We start from the raw sequence: 22,344 nt of genomic DNA, 5'->3' as shown, positions 1-22,344 counted from the left end.
ATCTACAGTCGGGGAAGGGGAAACACTGGGTACCAGTGGATTAACGTCCATCGTTCAGGAGCTGCGAGGCTGATGCTGCAGCCCCTGAGGGAGGCTGCAGTTCTGGCTGCGAGCTAAGCATGGACATCAATGCTGGAGAAACACTGATCTCCTCTTGGGTGTTAAACCACCACAGCTCCCAAAGACAGGAGGAGGTGCAAAGCACGCCCCAGGCTCAAGGGGAAGCCACCCACAGCAGGTAAGTGGTGGTGACACAGAGGGACCGGTGTCGCACGGGTGGCAGGCACAGCTTCCTGTGCTTATGGAGCAACTGGGCACTTGCTCCATAAAGTCCTGTTGACAACTGCAGTTCTCTGCCCATCTTTGCCCTGTGAAGGCCATGAAACTGGATGAGCACCAGTTGTGTTGTAATCTGGATTAAACCCCAAAGATCAGCAGAGTTGCTTGGGCTCCTGCACCTTTACTGGCAGGGAAGCTGCAGGTTTACTGCTAGAAACCAACTTGAGTTTGCTGCATCTGGCTAAGAAGCATCTCAAGTGGGTTTGCTGCATCAATCCTCTGCTAATTGTGGATCAGCTTCAGGGCACCATTCCAAAACAGCTTTTTTCCTTAATTATCAGGCAGTGTCTGTGCATGAGATAATCCTGTTGACAAGGCTGATGCCGGGCTCTGACCAAAGCTTTATTCAATGGTCAGTCAGGCACAGAAGACTTCCCAAAGCTGCACAAGTGCCTGGATGCTGGGCAGAGCTGTAAGAAAGCAAACACAGAACAGAAAACCCAACCAGCCCTACCTGCAGGCATGCACAGACACATCCCCTGCCCACAGACATGCTGCTGCCTTGCCTCCACAGCTGGGCACACACATCCCACAGTAAATCACCTGTACTGTAGCGCTGAACACTTTCCATCCCGATTTCTGCTTTCAAGCAGTGCTACTTCCGAGAGCAAATCCTGCTCCCAGGTTACCTGAAGCTATTTATGTTGCCTGCCAGGAAGCTGGAATACCCTTGGCTTTCAAAGCCCTTCAAATGCATCAGCTGCCTGATCTACAGCAGGCTAAAGGCCAGTCCCAGAGGAAACGTGTCACATTTCACTGCAGCAGAATCAGACGGAGAAAGGGGAACAGCAAACCTATTCCTTAACCTGACACAGAGCCAGGCTCAGTAGCTTTCATTCCTCCAGGGTGACACAGAGCCCCTGCACAACACCGCAACTCTTCAGCCCACCCTCGGATTGAAACAGCAGAGCTGATGCCATGCCAGTGCCCAAGCTGGAATCGGCTGCAACTGCAGGGAGCCGGACCCAGGACATGGCTCAGGTCTTACTAAAACCAGCCCTGCAAAATGAAGACATCAGTGGGAACAGGAGTGACGTACACGGGATTGCTCAAAGCCGAGGGGCACGGCGGCGCTCCCCACGGCACCGCTGCCAAGCTCCTGCTCGCAGGAGCTTTGCTGGCCTTGGCCACCACCTTCTGCTGCTCCCCTCGTTGCTGGCCCGGTTTCATCACCTCCTTTGTTGCAATAGCAGTACTGGGGTAAAGAGAGAAAACCCAGAGGATGAGTACACTAAATAACAAGATCCTTGTGTCGGCAAGAGCAGCAGGAGTGAGGCTGTTCCACCTGTGTCTGCCTGTGGTGCACCAGAACAGCTCCTGAGCATTAGGGAGTCATTAATCAGCCCCCTCGCTCGGTTTTTCCACTGTTCCAACCCTGCTTTTCCCAGGCAACAAACAGCACAAAACAATTGCTTGGGTCTGCTGAGCCGTGGAGCTAAAAGATCAGCAGGAAAACATAAACCCCCATCTGGCATCAGCAATCCCCAGCTATGTGCTGGCGCAGGTCCCTCATCAGCCAGGGAGACAGGAGCAGAGCAGCTCCATCACCTCCTGCAGGCTCCAGGAAGCAGCCTCTCTGCAGCTTCCCAGGGATGAGGGTGCTCATGTGTCCTGGGTAGTCTGATGTTCAGTCATGCCCAGCACCCGCAATGCCAACCAACACTGCTGACAGCAATGGATGCACATCTGAAGGAATAGAGGGGATGCGGAGGAAAACCGAGCTCCTTTCTCTGTACCAAATACGAGCTCTAGGGTAATGTCCTCTTCTACTGCTGCTCTCCAGCCTTTAAAGCATTTCCCACAGTATGTGCCACGAAGTTGTCAGTTAAAATGCAACTCTTGAGCAAAGGAAATGTGCTTCAGACACAAGAAGTGAAGGATAAGAGCAGGTTAAGAGCCCTCCTGAACAGGCGCTGTGCACCCACCGTCAGTCTAATAAGTGATCACTGACCTCCATGAATGATTTGTGCTCACTTACCAAGGCCCTAAACCAAACAGCTTCCCTGTAACACCGAGGCTCTAAACCAAACAGCTTCCCTGTAACACATCAGAGAGCATCATCCATACCCATGGATTCAAAAAGCATTTCAGCCTTCACTAACGAGTCCAGAGCACAGAACCAGATCGGATCACATCTGAGGGCTCAGAATCCCTGTCACACACGTGCAAAACTAAAACTATGCTTGGGGAAACCAACTTGAGTGTACTGGCAAACAAAAGACAGCTCAATGGTGGCACGCCAGACAAGGATTAAAGAGCTGGATGCTGAGCTGACTGTGACACAACCAATACACGTGCCCCAAGACTTAGTGATGAGCTGAAGGGAAAACCCAGAGGCAGCATCCCTGACAGCAGAACAAGGTAAAGCCTCCTCAGCTCCCAGAGCTCAGACGATGTGGCACCACTTAGCCCAATGCAGCCTGCCCTGCGAGGGGACACAAGGCAGACATTGCTTTGGTTTATGCTTCTTTAAACCCTTTTAGGACTCAGAGGTAGCCTGAGCATCACCGGGTTGTGCTCACACTTAGATACAGCTCGGTACCAGCCCCAGCCATGCACGAGCAATGCTTTTGTTGGGAGAAAAGGACTCCCTCTCCAGCAAGGGCTTCACACCCTCTCTCCTAAGAGCTCTGTCAACAACCCCACACCGCACAGCAACCGCCCCTCGCATCCCAGGTCATTTATTAACACAGTTCCAGATGAGCCAGCACGGTCAGGCCACAGCAGCGTGAAAGTTACGTCAGCTCCCCCCTGCAAACACACGGGTTTGCCAGAGGGCTCTGCAGGAGAGGCCCTGCAAACACCACGGGTCAAGATACCTGGGTGCTGGGCATTAGGAAACGCCTGGCACTGCTGCAGAGTGATGCAAGGGGGGAGCTGAGGCAGCAGGTGCTGAGCAGCTGGTGCTGGAGGAGGCTCCCTGCAGACACGGGACCCCCGACAGCGGAACAGCAGCCGTGGAAGGAGCGGACTGTGAGCAGGGGCGAGCCTGGCTAAAAGAGAGCAGCCAACGGGTGCCAAACACCTGCATAAGCAGCCAGCGCCGGCACAGGGAATCCTGCCTTTGGAGCCCACCTTGTTCTGCAGCTTTAGGGAAGGCCCTTGATGAGTTTATTCCTTAAATCCCTGCTCTGTGCTGGGTGGCTGGGCAGGATCCCCAGCCAGGCTCCCCTTGGCGTCAGGTCCCACCTCAGGCAGAGCAGTGGTGCTGCCGGAGCAGCTCCATGCGTGCAAATGAAGCCTGGAATGTGGAAAACTCCACAGGGCTGGAATTACAGCATCAGGCAGCAGAACTGAAACCACTGAGCTCCAAACGCAGGTCGGGAAACAAATCAAACAGAGATATCTACAAAACACAGTCAGGATGCACTTAAGCTTCCAGCCTGCAGACAAAAAACAGAGAGAGGAGAAGCCTGTAGGAAAGGGAGGGGAGTCCAAAGCAGCGGGAGACAGCAACAAGGGAATGGGGAAGCACCATGGAGCAGCTCCGGGGAACCAGAGGGGCACGGGTTCACCCCCGCCGGTCCGGACCGAGCACCGGGGCTACCGCCGAGGGAAGGGCACTGGGGAAGAGGCCTCGCCGGGCGAAGGGAACCGACGCGCAGAGCACAGACCCGGCTCCTCTACACGAGTCCCCCCCGGTAAGCCCCGCGCTGCGCCCACCGCAAAGGGACCGGGACCTCACCGGGCACCGCCTCCTCCCCTCCCGCTGATTTGGAAACCGCGGCTGAATGGCGGCGGCCTCCAGCGGGGCTCCGGACAGGGCCCGCACCGGGACGTTCCGTTCCGTTCCGCCCCGCAAACCATCTCCTTGAGCCGCACCGCACCCCGTCCCGCAGCCTGCGGCCCAGCTCCCGGGACCCGACCACCGCGCGGCAAGCGCGACCGGTAACGCAGCCCCGAGGGTGGGGGGGGGCGCCGCGAGGGGCGCGCAGGCACCGCCCGATCCCCGTGCCGAGGCCCCACCGGCACTCACCGGACGCCGCTCGCCCGCGCTGGCCCCGCGCCGCTGCCGCCGCCTTTTGTTCGCTGCGGCGCGGCGGAGCCTCCCCGGCCCATCGGCCTACGGGCGCCGCCGCTTCCCATTGGCTGCCGCCGCCGTCACATGTGCCTTGCCTGAGCGGCGGCCCCGCGCCCATTGGCTGCCGAGGGTGGGGCGCGGCCGCGCGGCCTTGTGGGAGTCGTAGTTCCGCCCCTCTCTCGCCCCGCCCGCCGCGCCGTGAACCCGCGGTGAGGGGTGGGGGGCAGCGGGACACCCTCGATGACGTCACGCGGGAGCACGGGGGCGCGTGCCCGCGCCTGCCCCCCCCCAGGGGACGGGACTGGGACAGGGACCGGGATCGGGGCCGCGCCCGGTGCTCCCGCTCCCGCCCGGCACCGGCGGAGCAGCCTCCCACGGGTGTGTTGTAACCGCGGGGGCAGGCGCAGCCCCGGGGGTGCCCGCGGCCCCGGCTGAGCCGCAGCGGTGACCGCCCCAGCGCCGTGTGCGATCAGCGACCAGAGCAGTGCAGGCAGGGACTGGGGCCGGGTCAGGCACACTGCGGAGGGGAGCAGGACGTGGCTCCGGGCTCCCGGCTGCCCCGTTCTCCACCGGGCCCCTACCAGCAGACATCAGACCTCTGCCTGCCAGAACCGCTCATCCCGTGTTCATCGCCACTGTCACAACCTCTGACTAAAGCAGCATCAGCAGCGCCAAGGGGAGGCACCGGCGCGGCCCTCGACGAGAGCCGGTGGCCTTGCTCCAGAGGGCAGGTCAGTGGTGACGTTGTCACCAGGCTGGAGCACGGGTCTGGGGCAGCCACCACGCAGGACAGACAAGGATGCTCCTGCCCACCTCAGGGAGAGCGTCTCACCCTTGGCGGCACCACTGGGGAAAGACTCCATGGCAAACAGTTACTGAAGCTTACACTCTGCCGAGCTCCCTGGTGATGGGGGCATCACGCTGGCCTCTCACCCCAGGGCTCCCTCCCCTGCAGCCACGGAGTGAGGATGGGCTGTGTCATTCCTGAGCTGTGTCCAAACCCAGCATTGGCACTGATTTTCCCTGCAGTGACGTTAAATCTGACAGGTTTGGAGCACGACGGACACACCACGCCACACTGAGTCACTTGGCAGGGACAAACTGCTTCAATCATTCATCTTGGCAGTGTCTTAGCCAAGGCCAGAATGAAGTCACTGATAGGAGGGAACCATCGGCATCTCCCTTTCATCCCTCGCGCCTGTCCCGCATGGGATGCTGCCGGGATGAGGCAGTACCAGCGCATCCCCAAATGCACCCAATTTCCCTATGGGAAACCGGTTTTACCGAGGGTCCGTGTTCCCACCTCCGGGGCGGAGCTTTGGAACCCCGGGTGCAGGGACCAGCCCCCAGCGGACACCGGCTCCTCCGCGCCCGGGCGGGCTGGGCCAGGAGCCACGGCGAGCACCAACCGGGACCGGGAGCTCCACGCGGGAACTGCTGCCGGGGCGCGGGAAAGCTCCCGGGGCGCGCCACGGCTACGTCACGGCCTGGGCGGGGCTTAGCGCCGCGCCGGAAGTCGGGCGGTTGCCGGGCAGCGGTTGCCAAGCGACGGCGGCGGCAGCGGCCTGGCCATGGAGGCGGAGGCGGTGCCGGTCGGGACCTCCCCCAGCTTCATGACCGAGGGCTCGCTGCTGCTGCGGCGTGGGGAGTACGGCAAGGCCCTGGTCTGCTTCAACAACGTGAGCGCAGGGGGGGCCGGGGAGGCGGCTTGAACCTGCCCGAGGGGAGCTTGAGCTGAGCTCTTAGGCAGAAGCTCTTCCCTGGGAGGGTGCTGAGGTGCTGGCACAGGGTGCCCAGAGAAGCTGTGGCTGCCCCATCCCTGGCAGTGCTCAAGGCCAGGTTGGACACAGGGGCTTGGAGCAAGCTGCTCCAGTGGAAGGGGTCCCTGCCCGTGGCAGGGGTTGGAGCTGGAGGAGCTTTAAGGTCCCTTCAACCCAAACCAGGCTGGGATGCCATGAAGGGAAGCATCCTCAATAGCATCTGGAGGTGAGGACACAAAGGGAGGTGGCAGATGAGCCGCACTGGGGCCGCAGCACCCATGGGCAGATGCAGCAGCAGCAGAGGGGACGTGTGAGCATCAAGGGAATCTGTGGGTTCATCCTCATCCATCATCAAGGCCCGTGCTGGGACGGAGCAGGCTGCATCCTGTGCTCATCCATTGATGCTGGATGCTGGATCCCTGCTGTGTTGCAGGCGCTGAAGCTGCGAGGTGGTGACAGGGAGTGCCTGGCTGCGCGCTCCAAGTGCTTCCTGCGCCTGGGGGACACGGACAATGCCCTGAAAGACGCTGAAGCCTCTCTCCACAATGACCAAACCTTCTCCAAGGTAAAGAGCAGGAAGGGGGAAAAGCCGGGGATCCAGTCACTAACACAGCCCTGCCGGGGTTACTGCTTCCAGGGAAGTGGAGGTGCTTGGAGACAACTGAATTCCAGGGCTGGATTTGAGCGGAGGCTGGCTGGGACAGTGCAGGGCGGTCAATGGGAAGTGAACCGGGCTCTCTGAAGCTCTTCCCACCCCGTTTTTCACTTGTTGCTTGTTTCCCAATGGCACTTTAGGGGCTGTACCAAAAGGCAGAGGCGCTGTACACCATGGGCAACTTCGAGTTCGCGTTGGTCTTTTACCATCGCGGCTACCGGCTGCGGCCGGAGCTGCACAAGTTCAAGCTGGGCATCGAGAAATCCGAGGAAGCCATCATGAACTGCATCGGAGGTGAGGGCTCCAGGCTGGGGGGGCAGTGGGGCCACGTCAGCTCTGCGAGGCACCCATGGACCCTGCAGCCGGAACCTCTCTGCCTTCATGTGCCCAGTGGTCACTGAGATGAAACCAGGGAGCACCAAGAAGTGCACAGCTCAGATCCTGTTTAATTCTAATTCTATGCCTGATCATATATATTAGATATAATATATATTTTTATATATGAATTATATTAAAATTTTTATATATTATATATATGAAGATAATATAAATTTACATAAAATCTATTTAATATATGATATTTAATTTAATATAAAGTTAGTATATTTAATATACTATAATATAATTAATATATATAATATATATGAATGGGGATAGAAATATAATATTATATTTATTTTAATATATGAATTATATTATATTAAATATTTTATATATTATATGTATGAATATATGTGAATATAATTAATATATATTTATATTAACTATAGTGTTTAAAATATATTTAATACAATATATTTATATAATATAATTCATATATACTATATATAATTATATAATAGATATAATAAATATATAGTTAATATATTGATATTCACATATATGAATATATATATGAATAAAGATATAATGTATATTATATACCTGTTCTAATAACTCCAATTATAAAAGTAAATGATGACACTGATTTAATTGTCCAAAGTCACCATCAAAACCCAGGTAAGATGTATCAAAGCAGCTCCTCTACTTGCAGTGCTGCTGATTACAGATCCCATTGGGAAATCTTTATCCCGATATTCCAAGTTTGTAATGGAATTTGCCATGCTACCTGAGACTTCCCTTCCCGAGATCCTGACTTCCCTCCAGCTCCCATTGCGTAAGTCCAGTGAAACTGTTGACTCTTGCAATGGAGCAACCACTTTCTTAACTCCTGGCTTGGATCCTAGACTGGAGTCCTGCAGGAAAGGCCAAGGACCAGGGGATGTTCAAAGCAAACCTGTCCCTTTTCCCTTAGTTTTCCTTCCTCTCACGCACTGATGAGCATGGGCAGAGCGTGCTCCAGCTCTCAGGCATGCAGCCACCCTGCAGGGAAATGAATGGATGAGAGCCCAAGAGGAGATAGCCCTGGATGCAGGGCGAATGGAAACGCTGCCGTTTGATCTGGCTGTATAAATAGTTGGGAAATGTGCACACATGAACAGGGCACATCCCCAGAACTGCTTTGCTGGGTGCATTCAGAACCTCCAGCCTTCCGTGACACACGTGGACACACGCTGCTGCCTCTGGCCCCACTGCCCTGCTGCAGGTCAGGCTCTTCCCTTCCTTCCAACCAGGCCAAGCCAGAGCTGCTTTCACTCTTCCCTCCAGTGCCTGAGCAGCAGCACGGGTGTTGCAGTGAAAATGGGAGTTGCTCTGGACCACTGTACTTAGAGCTTTAAGCATGAGCCGTAAGCCCTCAGAAGAACCTGCCATCCTTTTCCTTCCTCTGCTTCCCTGCAGTAGGAAAACCCCCCTGGTGCCATGAGAAAGCAGTAATTAAAACCCCAAGAGGAGCTGCACCTCTGAGCTGTATACCCTGCTTGCAGACCACGGATCTCATGTGAAAGGATTAGTAGAAGGCTTTCTTTCAAACAGGACATGATAGGCTCGGCACATTTATGGTCATTTTGATTCCTAAAGCCTCTGCACTGCTGGTCTTGAGCACTAACCAGTGTTTTCTCTGTACTTGCAGCTCCATCCTCAGTTAAACTGAAGAATAAAGGGAACCTGTGCTTCACAAGCAAGCAGGCAGAGGTATGGCCTGAAGAGCTCTTGCTTTAGGGGCCAACTGGAGCTATTATAACACTGGTGCTTTCTGAAATAGGCATTAGGGGATTACTAGTTTCTGCAGCAAGGTGGACTAGGCTGGTCTCTGAGCACTGGAAGCACAATGAGCCCTCACGAGAGCATTTATGCACCTGATTTTAATGCAGCTCTTGCTCAAGCTACACAGAATGTGAAGGAGGAGGCAGAAGGGCAGGAAAGAGCAGCCACAGAGGAGCAGAGCATCCTCTGCCAGCCCCACCATGGCTGCTGGGTGTTGCTGCTCACCCATCACAGGCTAATGAGTAACAGCAGCGAGGTCGGAGCCAGGGTACCTTTGCCTCCACTGTTTGCTTTGGGTTTCCTGATGTTTAAGGTTTGATAATGGGCACTTTCCCCCTTACTTCACCCTGGGGGGATACATGGAGGCAGTGCCCTGCTCCTCCAGGATGCCACTTTTCCCTTTGAAAGCAGTGCAGGGGATGCTCACTGCCTCCTCCAGCGGGAATCATGGGTCCTCAGTGCTTAAAACAGTTACAAAGGGGCCTAAGGAATAGCCCTACAATTCCTGGGATTTTGAATGTGAAACTTTAAAAGCCCTGGCTCTTACAGCCTCTGTTTCTTTGTGGATAACTGGACCTGCCTTGCCCACCGCCTTCATAGAACCCATGAATCCCAGGAGGGATGGGATCTCAAGGATCACCTGGTCCAGCCTTTCTAGGCCCTAGATGAGGTGCCCCAGCTCCCTGTCCTCCCACAGCACTTGCTCTTATGATGCTCCCTCCTGCTCTTGGAGTGAGGGAGCACAACTGGGGGCAAAGCTGCAGTTGTTCAGCACCAGAGCAATCGGTGATGCTGATTGCTGCTTTTAGTTAAAGACTATGCTGGTTTATATGGAGTGTAATGAGAATCCTGCTAAGCCCAGTGCTCCCCACTCACCTCTCCCAACTGCCTTTATTGTTCCTTGCTGTAGTGCAACCAGAAAGTCCCAATCAAAGTGGCAAAGAATCCAAAATGGACAAAGAACCAGAAGGCTGTGAGGAACCCAAGGACGGAGCGAGAGCTGCTTGGAGAGCTCTATGCTGACAAGGCCTACCTGGAAAAGCTGCTCAATGACAAAGGTCTATCTCCATTGTAGTTAACTAAATGCTCCTTCGAAGCAGGCTCTTTTTTCACCCTTCTTTTATATCCCTGTGGCTGCTCTTCCTTGTTTGTATCAGAGCTCAGACAGAGCTTGTGGTGGTTGTGAGAGAGGCAGGTATCTTTGGAGCTGGATCCTAACTCTGAGCATGTTTCCTTCCCTGTTAAATGGGAGGCTTTTATAACCAAGAGTAAATCAAGCCCAAGCAATCTGTGCTGATGAAATCCAAAGCAGAAACAGCATTGTTACAAGTAACTTCTGTCATCATGACTCATGATGAATTCCACGACAGGGGGTGGGAACGCCAGCACTAGCTCACTAAAGCACATGGAACGGGAATGGCAAGGGAGCCTTCCCTCCTAAGTACACCCCTTCTGAGGAGCACCAAGGGTTCCTAGGACCCTCTGTCAGAGCAGGAAAACTGCAGCCTCCTCCATCCCTCACATTAACACTCCCCTGGGTTCCTGTCTCCTTTCAGATCTGATGGAGAGCAGCACACAGCAGGGGATCAAGGTAAAGGACCTGGTTTTGGGGGGCATTTCCTACCTGGAGACCCGCAGCGAGTTCTGGCAGCAGCAGAAGCCAATTTATGCCCGGGTGAGGGAGCGCAAGCTCCGGCAGCAAAGGTGGACCCGGGACAAGAGGCAGAAAGCTCTGGAGGTTGGCAGACACATTGAGAAGACCATGGAGGACATTGACATGTGTGGGTATCCTGGCTGGAAGCAGTAAGGAAATGATGGTGGGCACATGGGATTATTTGCTGTAGTAATCACAGTAGATGCAGACCAACAGAAGCAGTGCAAACACGAGCAGGCCGTTTGGGGCAGGATTTGCTGTTGGATTCTTCACCTTTCCCAATGCTTTCTTCGATCCACAATCCTGGAGTTTTTTTCCTATACTTCCTGCTCTGAAGGAAGGAGAACTCAGCCCCCCCTGGGCTCTTTCTCTTGCCCTCTGCTACCTATTTACAACCCAAGGAGGATCATTTACTTGTTCCCTTCTTTTAAGCTATCACAGTGAGGAGGGTGGCAAAACCCCTGCAGCCTCATTCCCACAGCACTGCAGGTCAGCTGGGTACAGGAAGCAGAGCTCACCAGGGATGTGCAAGGGGCTAATGTGGGGGATAAACCCCAGAGTGTTGGAGCTAGAACTTCACCTCCAAGAGCAGGCTGCTCTGCTACAACTGTGAGCTCTCAAACCTTCAGACAAGCAGCTTTACTTCAGCATGGGATGTTGTCAGTAATTCCCCATCCCTGGCAGTGCTCAAGGCCAGGTGGGATGGGGCTTGGAGCAAGCTGCTCCAGTGGAAGGAGCTGGGTGAGCTTTAAGGTCCCTGGGATTCTATGATTTCCCCTTACTTGCTGTGATCCCCAGTAGTGCAGTTTCCCAGGGCAATAGTGACTGAACAGTGAGGAGCCCTAACCCATCCCAAGGTTTGCCTGGGGCTAATCCATCTGCACTCAGCCTCACCCACCCAGCACCACCACGTCCACCCAGCAGCATTAAACCTCCCTCTTTCTCTCCAGTGCTGAGCAGTGACTCCCCTGAAGAAAGCTGCAAGAAAGCCAAGCGTCTACTAAGAAAGGTACAAGGGTGGTCAGAGGATGAGCTTCCCAACAGGAAGGAGCTGATGGCAGACCTCTACAGCCGCATTGGGAAAGCGCAGTTAGAGATGGGCCAGATGGAGGCAGCCCTGCAGAGCCACAGCATGGATCTGGAGCTGGCCAGGCAGCAGTAAGTGCTGGGTTCAGGCGGGTGGGAAAAGAGGGAAGTAGCTCTATTAAGGTGTTATAGCATCAGGTCATGGAATTCTCACCTGGAGGTGTAACAGGACAACGCGTTCAGCCTGTGCCCAAGGATTTCTTATCGTCGCTGTTTAAAAAGAAAGAGCCTGAAGCAGGTCTTTAAAGGCACATCTCAGCACCTGCTGAAGCAAAGCAAGAGGGAGCACAAGCCCCACTCTTAGCTCTGTAGGATGCGTTTCCTTCCCAGGCTCTAACCTGCTCAAGTCTTCCGCTGCGTTTGCTCTTAGAAGCATTTGCATTCAAACCTTGCTGCATTCATCCCGGAGGAGCAGTCCCCTGCCCACAGAGAGCAACTCCAGCTAAAACGGAAGGGAGCAAGGCGTAGCCTGAAGCTTTCCTCAGAGCTTTGCCTGCCGTGATTTGGGGGCTCCTTTTGCCAGGCCTGCGAAGGGCTTGCAGCAGCTGCTTAGCGTTTTCACATGGTTTATGTGGTTCAGGTGCTTTTAGAGCCATGGGAAGCGATGGTGAAGGAGAACCCGCAGCAGGGGGGGTCGCCCTCTGGTGGCTGCCTCCGGCAGTGGGCACAGAGGAGATGCTCCCAGCGGGGCACATCCCTCCTCTCCCTCAGCTCTTCCCTGTAAGGAGAGGGCAGGCGGCTCAGGCCACTCTGGAGATGGGGACAGGGACTGCTTGAGGTCCTCAGGCTACATCTTTACAGAAGGAGCTGCCTCCGGCGTGGGGCAAAGGCTCATTGAGAGCAGAGCAAGTCTGGAGCCCCATTGCTGACACACGTTTGGGGTCTTCCCTTTCCTCCTGGCCAGAAAGAATCTGTCAGTGTTAAGGACCCAGGGCCTCTGTGGGGCCCACAAGGCAACAAAGAGGACGGCCAGATTCACAGCAACAAATCCCCACAGAACCTGAGGACAAACCTAAACCCTTTCCCTGCGTGTTATGGGCTGCCAGGAGAGAAAATCACAACCCAGCCTTCAGTTCATGGCTTCCAGTCTGGCCTCGCTCCTTTGCTTCTCAACACGTAGCCTGAGGTGCTGTTGAGCCCCAAAGCGAGTGTGAGGCTGAGGGAAGCACGGACTGTACCAGGAACAAGCCTCTGCCACAATGATTTCTTTCTCTTTCCAATGCAGTGATCTGCCAGATGCTGTATCCAGAGCCCTCGGGAACATTGGCAGGGTTTATGCCAGCACCAGGAGATTCCAGCCCGCTATCGACGCGTACGTAACACTAGGGACAAGGGAAGGCACCAGCTTGTGCTCTGCATTACACAGAGGGTGTATTTCAGGTTATCTATCCCCGCTGCTCAAGGGGGAGCTGTGGGATGTTCGTACCCACAGTACCTGAAATCCTTTAGTTATAACAGGAAGGGTTGCAATAACCACACCTGGGGAGATGCACTCACCTCTGCCCTGCTTCCTCCCTGCTTGCAGATGGGAGAAGAAGATTCCAATGGTGAAATCCAACCTGGAGAAGGCCTGGCTGTTCCATGAAATTGGCCGATGTTACCTTGAGCTGGACAAGGCAAAAGCAGCCCAAAGTTATGGGCAGAAGTCCCTGCAAGCAGCAGATGAAGAGGGAGATGCTGAGTGGCAGCTCAATGCTATGGTCCTCGTGGCACAAGCACAAGGTAGAGGCCTTAGTACCAATGGGAACTGTTCAGATCAAGGCATCTTGGAGACCTGCTTGATCCACCAGTGGTGTTCTCTTGGTCTGGGGTTAAAACAGATGTTTGCATTTGTCTGTTACAGGGAGGTTAAAGGATTACCGGCCTGCAATCCTGATCTTTGAGAAGGCACTCAACAAGGCAACACTTCTTCATGATGAAGCTGCTCAGGAGGCCATCCTCACTGTAAGTGGGTTCTTGCAGAGGAGAGGAGCTTGGGGCAGCATCCGCCAGTTAGCTCTAACTAACTAGTGTCTGGTGTGCTGTGAACTGAGGAAGTATCCCTGCACAGCCAGTGTGTCCAGAGGGAACATCCCTGCACAGCCAATGTGTCCAAGGGAACATCCCTGCACAGCCAATGTGTCCAGAGGGAACATCCCTGCACAGCCAATGTGTCCAGAGGGAACATCCCTGCACAGCCAATGTGTCCAGAGGGAACATCCCTGCACAGCCAATGTGTCCAGAGGGAACATCCCTGCACAGCCAGTGTGTCCAGAGGGAACATCCCTGCACAGCCAATGTGTCCAAGGGAACATCCCTGCACAGCCAATGTGTGTCCAGAGGGAACATCCAAAATGTCCCAGAGAAGCCCCTCTGCACCAAAGCACGGTCCCAGCACAGCACTCACCTCCCCATTGATCCCTTCTGGATGCTGGGAGCTCGGGCAGAGCCTCTTCTCCTGCCAGGGGAAAACCAGTAGTGGAGAGAGATGGACTGGTCAGGGGAGGAGACCTTCGTGAAGGAACAGGTAGCGACCACTGCAGGGAGCTCTGTGGTAGGAAAGCACCGTGTGATGCCAGCAGAGAGCAGGATACAGGAGGAGTGTGGTGTGTAACTGCCTTTCTAGGGCCTTTCTTAACGACCTGCATCCCTTCCAGGCTTTGGAAGAGGTGAGCAAAAGCTTCATGGAGCAGCTGAGAGCCAGCGAAGACCCAGCAAGAGCTCCGAGCCTCCGAGGTACCTGCCCTTGGCACCTCTGCGCCCCATAAGCACACGCATTCTCCACCTCCCTTCCCCGAAGCACGGGAGCGAAGCTCCCCATTCCCAGGGAGCAGACACCCGCGCCCCCGGCCCTACCGCATCCTCTGCGCTAGCCCGGAGCAGCCGGAATGCGCGGGTGAGCGCGCAGGTACCGCGGCTCCGGTTCCTGGCTCAAAGCGGCGTTTTCCTCCCCAGAGGACCCCAGCAGCGAGAACACCGAAACCGACAGCTTCGAGGAAGACGCGGAAGGAGCGGCCGGGGCCGGAGCGCAACCGGGGGCCACTGAGCGGGACGGGGAGGAAGGCGCGACACGGGGACAATAAACATTGGCCGGTGACGGTGTCGCGATAGCGCTGCAAACAGAGCCCCCTCGTGTCCGCTCTGTCCCTCCCGTGTCCGCTCCGTCCCTCCCCGCTCCCCCCGCGCATGCTCGGCCGCAGCGGGGAGGGGTCCCCCGGTGCTATGAAAGGGGCTGCGGGGGGGGGGTGCCCGGTCCAGAGCCGCTGTCCCGCCGCGCCGCTCCGCACCGGCGGCCGCTGCCCTCACCATGGTAAGTGCGGGAGCGCGGCTGCTGCGGGGCGCGTTCCCGAGGGGAGGCAGCGGCGGCGCGGACACGAGGTCGATGGGACCCGGCGGGGTGCGGGAGGGACCGGGGGGGGGGGGGGTCGCAGCCGGACCCCGCGGCTCCATCGCGGGCTCCCCGAGCCCCCTCGGCCGCTCGGAGCAGCCGAGCCCCGGCCCCGCGGGGGCTGAATGGGGGGGATTGTCCGGCTGCAGCCCGGCGTGGGGCTCTGTGGGGCCATTGTCCGCCCGGCCCGGCCGTGAAGGCTCCATTCTCCTCCGCGCTGGCCCCCGAACAATGGGGCCGGAGCGAGGTTTTCCATTATTGTTCCTTTGTTTGCGGCTCTGAAAAGCGGCCTCAGTCCTGCCCCGCGGGCAGCTGCGGGCGCAGGGGACACGCACCAGCTCCCGGAGCCGCCTCAAGCATTTGCTGCCTCCTGGAGCCCCCCAGTCCATGGGGAAGGGGCCCAGGAGCGATGCTTGGTGCTCGCTCTTCTCGGAGACCCATTCATGGAGCTCCCTGTGCAGGCACAGCTGCTGCCCTGCACCTGGGACTCTGTCCTGGTCCCCATCCCAGCGTGCTGGGGAAAGCAGGGACCGCTCCGTGCTCTGCAATGGGAGATGGGGCAGTGAGCTGGAATCGCTGGGTTTTGATAACAGCTCCCCTCTGCAAACAGGGGAGCGGGCAGAGCACAGAGGTTGGGGATCAAACCCCTCCGTGTTTGCATCAAAGGCAAAACTGAACCCTTCAGCACCTCGGGTCTGGTTTTTGGGCTGGTGGGGGGAGATGGAGGGGTCCCAGCGCCGCTAAAAGCAGCGGCTGCCCCATTGCTGCCAGTGAGCGGGCACGGCTGGAGAAGTTCGTCCCCTCGTCCCCCCCCGTTTCCTCCCATTCCCACGTTCTCCCAGACCCCGCTGGGAGTGAAGCCCGGGTCCCAGTTCCAGGCGCTGCCGGCAGCGCTGCTCGCTCGCTCCAGGCGCTGGTTTCACTTTCGTGTTCCTGCCCCGGCCGCTGAGCGCGGGTTTGCCGTTACCGGAAGCATTTTCAGCTGCTCCTCACCGCGAGAGAGCCCAGATCCCCTCCGCTGAGGCAGCCGGGGGCTGCAGTGCACAGAACGGGGCAGCTCTCACCGTGCGAGAGCATCCTCAGCCCCGGGACCAGCTTCTGCCTTGGGGACGATTCCCTTTGGGTCGGCTGAAAGGCTGGGACTGCAGCAGCCGCCACAGCGCGCTGGGACTTGAGGTTCCTGCTCTCAAGGCAAGTTCCCCTCCGCACGCTCAGGTTTAGAGGGCCCAGAGGGAAGCTCTGATGCTCGGAGCTGCAGCTCCACCACAGCATGGGCGAAACCTCCCCTTCCCGGTCGCTCCGGAGCAGGGACCGGTCCTGGGTCCTGCTGCGAGGGGGGAGTTAAGCTGCAGGGGTAGCGCATCCCCATCACACCGTCATGGGGTCGGTAACTTGCACCTCTCTCCTTGTCGCATTCCAGAACAGAGGCTTCTCCAAGAAGAGTCACCCATTCCTGCCCAAGCTGTTTAGGAAAATGTCGACTCAGTCAGCCAAAGAAAGACCCGAAAGTTTGCACTTCCCCTTCCTGGACGATGAAGACACCATCGCCACGCTCAAAGAGTCCAAAACCTTCTTCATCCTCCGAGGCCTGCCCGGCAGCGGGAAGTCCACGCTGGCCCACGCTATCCAAGACCGGTACAAGGATGCCTGCAAGGTGATCTCGGTCGATGGCTATAAAATCACTCCTTCCGTTCGAAGCGCCATTCCCGAAGAGTATTCCAAGGTGGACGAGGATCTAGTTGACTATTGCAAACGCGACATCAGCGTTATCGTTTTGGATGACACCCACCACGAGAGGGAACGACTGGACCAGCTCTTTGATATTGCTGACAAATACCGGTACAAAGTCATCTTCGCCGAGCCCAAAACCCCGTGGCGACAGGATTGCTCGCAGCTGAAGGAGAAGAACCAATGGAAACTGTCAGTGGAAGAGCTGAAGAAGATGAAGCCGAGCCTGGAGAAGGAATTCCTGCCCATGTATTTTGGGTGGTTTCTGAGCAAAAGAAGCTCGGAGATCCTGCGCAAGGCTGGCCAGGCCTTCTTGGATGAGCTTGCAAGTCTCAAAGCCTTCAAAAAGGAGAGTAAATACTGTACGTATAGAAGCGTCTCACCCAGTTCTAACTGGTGGCAGAATGTTAGCACTTGGCAAGTGGAATGCATCCACAGGGCTTCCGAGGTGGATTTCTAGTTAGAGTAAGGAGCAAGGCCAGGCTATGAGGTACTAACCCCTAGTTCACAAAGGGCTTTTGGAAGTTCGGTCCCACCTTGTGGGAGCTGGGTCCGGCACCAGCATCGGGGGCCTGGGCACGGCCCCAGCTGGATGGGTGAGAGCAGAACCAACGTGGAGCCAGGGAGCGAAGGGAAGGATGGAGCCGGCTGTCCCCTGAGGGGTCTGACAGGGGCAGCGTTGGCCTGAGCCCGAGGATGTGCAGAAGCCTCTGTTTTGTGGTCCCATGCATCAGGGTACGGGGGGGGGAGTTCATTTCCCCACCTGCTCCTTTGCAGCATTGAGATAAACCAGGAGGGCAGGTTCTGGGCTATTGCTGGCGTTGCTGGGGCTCTCACAGTAACATCGCTTCCCCCCCGTCTGCAGTTGCTTCCGCTATCGAAGACCCCAAAATCAAACTCGCCCTCACCAGCTACTTCGTGAAGAGGCCGCCCGGGGTCCTGCACTGCACCACCAAGTACACCGAGTTCGGGAAGGCAGCCGGGGCCGAGGAGTACGCGCAGCAGGAGGTGAGCAACCGGTCCCCTGGTGGCCCCAGGAGCTGTGGGGTGGGCTGGGGACACGGCCTGAGCTGAGGCCCAGTATGGGCACAGCGGCAGCTGGAACTGGAGGATGTTAAGGTCCTTTCCAGCTCTATTCTATGAGTGCATCCCTGTGCAATAGAGAAGTTGGAGGAGATGGGGACTGTTTCCCATGGCAGGGGGGTTGCAAGTAGATCACCTTAAGGTCCTTTCCAACCCTAACTATTCCAGGATTCTAAGATTTCCTGTATGCTTCCAGAAAGCCCATTCCTGCAGCATCTCCAACAGCTTGCTTTGGGTGATGATGAACTGCTAAAGGATTTGAAACCCAATAAACCCAAGTTAAATACTGGAATGTGGGAGGGAACAAGACGCAGCCAGCTCCAAATTCATGGAGCAGGGACTCGGGCCATGGGAACTTGGAGTTGCCCATGGTATTTCCAATAGGTCCCTGTGATCAGCCAGGCCCCCAAGCACAGGGCTGCAACCCCCTTGCCTGCAGGCAGCTGAGGCCGTGCTCTGCTTCCGTCCCTGTTCCCCCAGGCTGTGAAGGCTTCGTACGGCAAAGGCTTCACCTTGTCCATCTCGGCCCTGTTCCTCACGACAAAAACTGTGGGTGCTCGCGTGGAGCTGAGCGAGCAGCAGCTGCTGCTGTGGCCGGGGGATGCCGACAAGATCCTGCCCACCGACAGCCTCCCGAAGGGCAGCCGGGCCCACATCACCCTCGGCTGCGCCAACGGCGTCGAGGCCGTGCAGACGGGGCTGGATCTGCTGGAGTTCGTGAAGCTGGAAAAGGCAGGGAACAAAGGGGAAGAAGTGGGGGAGATTGGAGGAGGGAAACTGCTGTATTTTGATAACGGGATGTGGATGCTCACCCTCTCGAAAAAGATCGATGTGAAGGCGATATTCTCGGGGTACTACGGAAAAGGGAAACTCGTGCCAACGCAGAGCACCAACAAACGGGGCTCCGCTTTTAGCTCCTGCACCATCATCTAGGAGCGTGGGGAGGGCGCCTCGTTTGCTTGGCTTTAAAAGGCAAGTAACTCCTGTAACCTTTAAATGTGGAAAGAGAAATAATGCTACCTTTACTAAAGCCCTTTTGCCAGCCCCTGGGTGAAGCCTCTCTGCAGAGGTAACCGGCCTCTGAACAAGGACGAAAACAAGCACCAAAGCAAAGCTGCCCCATAACCACTGCCGGCGGCTGAAGGGCTGCTGAGGGTATTTAACACAAGTGTGCTCTGCTTGTTTTCCTCCTCAGAGGAAGAGCCCCCATGGTCTCTTGTAACTTCCCTATGAACCACAATCGTTTGATCCTTACCTGTCAGCACCCCAAAGCCTGCACAGACGGGGCTGACGCCAAGCGACACAACCGCCCCTTGGCTCCCCTTCATCTGCAGCCCAGGGCCCGACCCCACTCATTCCGGTACCCGAGGCCTGGGTACAACCCTGCAGGACCCTGGTGCAGGTCCCTTCTGCGTGGCAGTTACTGAGCCCAGGCTGCAGGAGGGGGCACATGGCCCAGGGGGGCCGCCAGCCATGCTCTGCCCAACTCCTGTCTGTGCCCATGTCCCTTCACCGCAGGGGAGGGATGCGCTGGCGAGCGACAAGGAAAGGACCTTGGCAGGCGGTGTCTTAAAGGCCCCTGCGATGCAGTGAAAGGGAAGCACCAGGAGAGGTGCTCAGATCCTGCAGCTTCCCTTCACCCATCGGAGCGGGCGGGAGCAAGCACTGTCCCTGTCCTTATCCTGTAGGGAACAATCCTGCCTCGGCAGGGAGCGGAAGAGATGAACTCGAGTCTTTTCCATCTTTGATAGAAACTAAAATCGTGTCTGAAGTACAGCAGAGTACTTCATGCAAGATTTTCCTACTTTCGCTAATGCACTTGAATGTTAAGAGGTAGGATGGCAGTAACATCGTAATCTAGGACGTAAGCAGAGGCACTGTAACTGCCTAACTCAAGGCTGCTCAAACCTAAACCGCTGGCTGGAAACACAGAAGTTAATGGTCAAGCACTCCTGTTCCGAAGCCTCTTCTATGGGAGCTTCTGGTTTTGCTCCATTGCCGGTCGGTCGGTGGCTACGCGGTCACTAACACAAAGCTCGACTAACGCACTTCAGGCCAGGCCACCAGTTTAAACTCCCGCTATGGCTCCGTGAACTGGTACTGGGATTAACCCTGTGCTAACACGTGTACATACTCACCGTGTGTTGGACAAGCCCGTGCTGGGCTGGGGAGGAGCCGTTCCGGGGGCTGCAGCGCGGGGCGCACCGAGGCCGTTCCGGGGGCTGCCCAACGCTGCCGGGCAGGAGGCGTTTCTCCTCCGAGGGTTCAATGCGGAGCAAGCGCCGCTTGCCCAGGGAAGCCGACCCGATCCTGCTGCTTCAGAAAGAGGGAGGAGGGTCAATCCCCACTGCCACGTAAACCGAGGGGACAGAAACACCCCCCCCGCGCCCACCCTCCTCCCCGGGCCCCGGGTCCAGCTTTGGGCCTTCCCACCAGGAATCCCACGCGGGTCTGTTCCACCTGACCGTGCTGAAGGCCTTTCCCCGCGCGGGAGCTCGCTGGCCCCTCTCCTCCCCCAGGGCCCAGCACCCCTGTGCACTCTCTTTGCCTGTCCAAGAACAGCAGCGCGACTGTCGTCAGTTCAGGTTTTATTAGTTTGTACATCATATACAGTTTATAATAAAGTAAACCGATTGCATATGGTTCTGCTGCAGGCTGCGACATTCTTCATAGAAACACGTCAGGATGGATTAGGCCTAATGAAGTAAACAACAAACATTCACATTGGTTCACCATTCACATCCTAGAAAGGTGGGGTCTGGAGGGACAGCGCCCGTCCCGCTGCGAAGCCCGGCTTGGAGAGGCCGCTGCGGTTGGCAAAGCGATGGGGACAGCGGTTGCTCCATGCAATAATTCCCTTTCCTCCCATGGGAAAGGTGAAGGTATTTACACTGAGGTAAACATTCCGAATTTGGGGTCAGATAAACACTGCAGCAGGGGCCAGCGTCCTCTCCAAGGCGGCTTCGCATCGGTGCCTGCTTCAGTCCTGCCTGCTCCTGAAGCCGTTACAACAAAGCGGATACGCATGCAGGGAGGTGCTGGTCACTGGCTTGCCCTCCATCCCTCCAGCGGTGCTTCCCGTGGTCCTCTGGAGCCTGAGCTGTGCAGGGAAAGCGGGCGCAGGATGTGCCCCAGCTGCTGCCCCAGCTTGAGCTCAGCCCCGCTGCCATGGGGATGCTGCCTGCCCCTTGGGAGCTGGGATGTGCACCAGAGCGAAGCCTTGCCTCGCACGGCTCAAAGGGGAAGGGATAATCCTGGCCCTGACCTGGCCCCGAGGCCATGGTGTTCCACAGCATCTTCCCATACAGGGGTGGCTCCAGCAGCCAGGGATGCTGCACGGGAGCAGCCTCCAGCCCAGGGGTCACAGAACGGCTGCAGCAGCCACACTGGACCCCAGCGCTGCTCCCAGGGGCCTGGGCAAGCGAGACACCGGAGGTGCCCATTCCCTAGGGAAGGGGTGGGGAGGGTACAAGGCACAAATTGAACGGGGATGGAGACCATCCGCTTGAACGTGACTCTCCCACTGACAGAGGGAGTGATTGTGGAAGCAGAGCCAAGCACGGTGTGGTCCATGCTTTGGTCGTTCAGCTTGGGCAGTGCGCAGCCTGTTTCCATGTTGGAAACGAGACCAGAGCACAGCAGCTTCCCTCGGTATCCCTTCAGATACAGCCAGGCAAGGGACTTGCAGCATCCCATGGACAGCACCGCTGTTGTCCCTAAACGTTCTTTAGCATCTCTTTTGCCTCTTAACTTGCATTTACAGAACAGTCGCACACCTTTAGCACTGCGGATCCAGCTTTAGAGCAACACCTCAGAGCTCACAGACAATCCCATGGACCTTCCTATGTAGCCTAAGATGTGGTTGAAACCACAAAGACCCTGTTCAGGCAGGCAGCCAGAAGCACCTCAGCCATTACAGCTGATTCAAGTCCAGGTTCAGAGTATCTGGCCAGGGCTCCCAATACTCAAAGATGCTGCCTCAGCATCAGGCTTGTAAATCCACCCAAGGAAAACCACCCCAGGCCTTGTGCTCTGGAGCCTGACCATTGCATGTGCAAGTATCTCCCTTGCCACGGAGCAGGCTCTTTGGGTGTCCTTCAGGGGTAAGCATTAAGGCTCTGCCATTGCACCAAACAAGAAGCCTTTCAGGAACTACAGGAAAACCCTTCCCACTGAAAGGCAGGGCTTTGCCATGGGTTTCTTCCACTGCCTAAGCTCTCACCATCCCAAAAGGAGCAGTGCTTCTGAACGCATCCTGCTGCACTTGTGCCTCAAGGGTACCACCTACAGCAACGCCTCCTACCCCTCTCATGAGCTCTTTATCGCTCTCGAAGCAGCACGGGCAGAGCATCACCTGAAGACGATCTCTGTGTTCAATGATCTCTGTGGCAAACGCCTGCATCTGGTAGCTCCCATTTAGCGAGCAGCTAAAACAGCAGCACAAAGGCTCCACAAAACACAAGCCATGAGTAAGAGCACGACTCCCAAGGGTGAAAGGCAACAGCT

The 22,344-nt window shown here is 56.5% G+C and overlaps 3 protein-coding genes across 4 annotated transcripts in view; 2 read left to right on the top strand and 1 right to left on the bottom strand.

Moving 5' to 3' along the window:
• ACLY (ATP citrate lyase) overlaps nt 1-15,081 on the bottom strand; it is a 35,548-nt gene extending 20,467 nt beyond the window's left edge. The window contains exon 1 of one of the 2 annotated variants that reach the window (XM_061343159.1): nt 15,072-15,081. The gene's annotated coding sequence lies outside the window, so the exon portion shown is untranslated. Of the gene's footprint in view, nt 1-4,305; nt 4,431-15,071 lie in introns of those variants that run through there. The other variant, XM_061343158.1, reaches the window with a different exon arrangement.
• On the top strand, nt 5,887-14,750 carry ODAD4 (outer dynein arm docking complex subunit 4). Its single transcript, XM_061343217.1, has 12 exons — nt 5,887-6,039; nt 6,554-6,685; nt 6,916-7,069; nt 8,787-8,848; nt 9,831-9,978; nt 10,477-10,701; nt 11,525-11,732; nt 12,886-12,972; nt 13,186-13,382; nt 13,504-13,604; nt 14,297-14,375; nt 14,440-14,750. The coding sequence occupies exons 1-12, from the start codon at nt 5,932-5,934 to the stop codon at nt 14,748-14,750; spliced, it is 1,812 nt and encodes a 603-aa protein (XP_061199201.1). The 5' UTR covers nt 5,887-5,931.
• Nucleotides 14,851-19,612, top strand: CNP (2',3'-cyclic nucleotide 3' phosphodiesterase). Its single transcript, XM_061343161.1, has 4 exons — nt 14,851-14,949; nt 16,448-17,117; nt 17,621-17,763; nt 18,319-19,612. Exons 1-4 carry the CDS (start codon nt 14,947-14,949, stop codon nt 18,769-18,771), a joined length of 1,269 nt encoding a protein of 422 aa, XP_061199145.1. The 5' UTR covers nt 14,851-14,946; the 3' UTR covers nt 18,772-19,612.
• Nucleotides 19,613-22,344: the final 2,732 nt, after the last annotated feature.

The sequence above is a fragment of the Neopsephotus bourkii genome, unplaced genomic scaffold (assembly GCF_033783945.1).
Source record: "Neopsephotus bourkii isolate Nb327-2 ecotype Australia unplaced genomic scaffold, CSIRO-AGI_Nbou_v1 NB_1821, whole genome shotgun sequence".
NCBI lineage: Eukaryota > Metazoa > Chordata > Aves > Psittaciformes > Psittacidae > Neopsephotus > Neopsephotus bourkii.
The sequence above is the reverse complement of the archived record's forward strand: the minus strand, read 5'-3'. Positions and strand labels throughout refer to the sequence as shown.

Bases quoted from the DNA above. Each gene is read 5' to 3' on its own strand.
- CNP (XM_061343161.1), top strand. The intron at 17,118-17,620 runs GTACGTATAGAA...CCCCGTCTGCAG, and splicing joins CAAAAAGGAGAGTAAATACT to TTGCTTCCGCTATCGAAGAC. The intron at 17,764-18,318 runs GTGAGCAACCGG...CTGTTCCCCCAG, and splicing joins AGGAGTACGCGCAGCAGGAG to GCTGTGAAGGCTTCGTACGG.
- ODAD4 (XM_061343217.1), top strand. From the start codon at position 5,932: ATGGAGGCGGAGGCGGTGCCGGTCGGGACCTCCCCCAGCTTCATGACC. The intron at 6,040-6,553 runs GTGAGCGCAGGG...GCTGTGTTGCAG, and splicing joins CCCTGGTCTGCTTCAACAAC to GCGCTGAAGCTGCGAGGTGG. The intron at 12,973-13,185 runs GTACGTAACACT...CCCTGCTTGCAG, and splicing joins TTCCAGCCCGCTATCGACGC to ATGGGAGAAGAAGATTCCAA.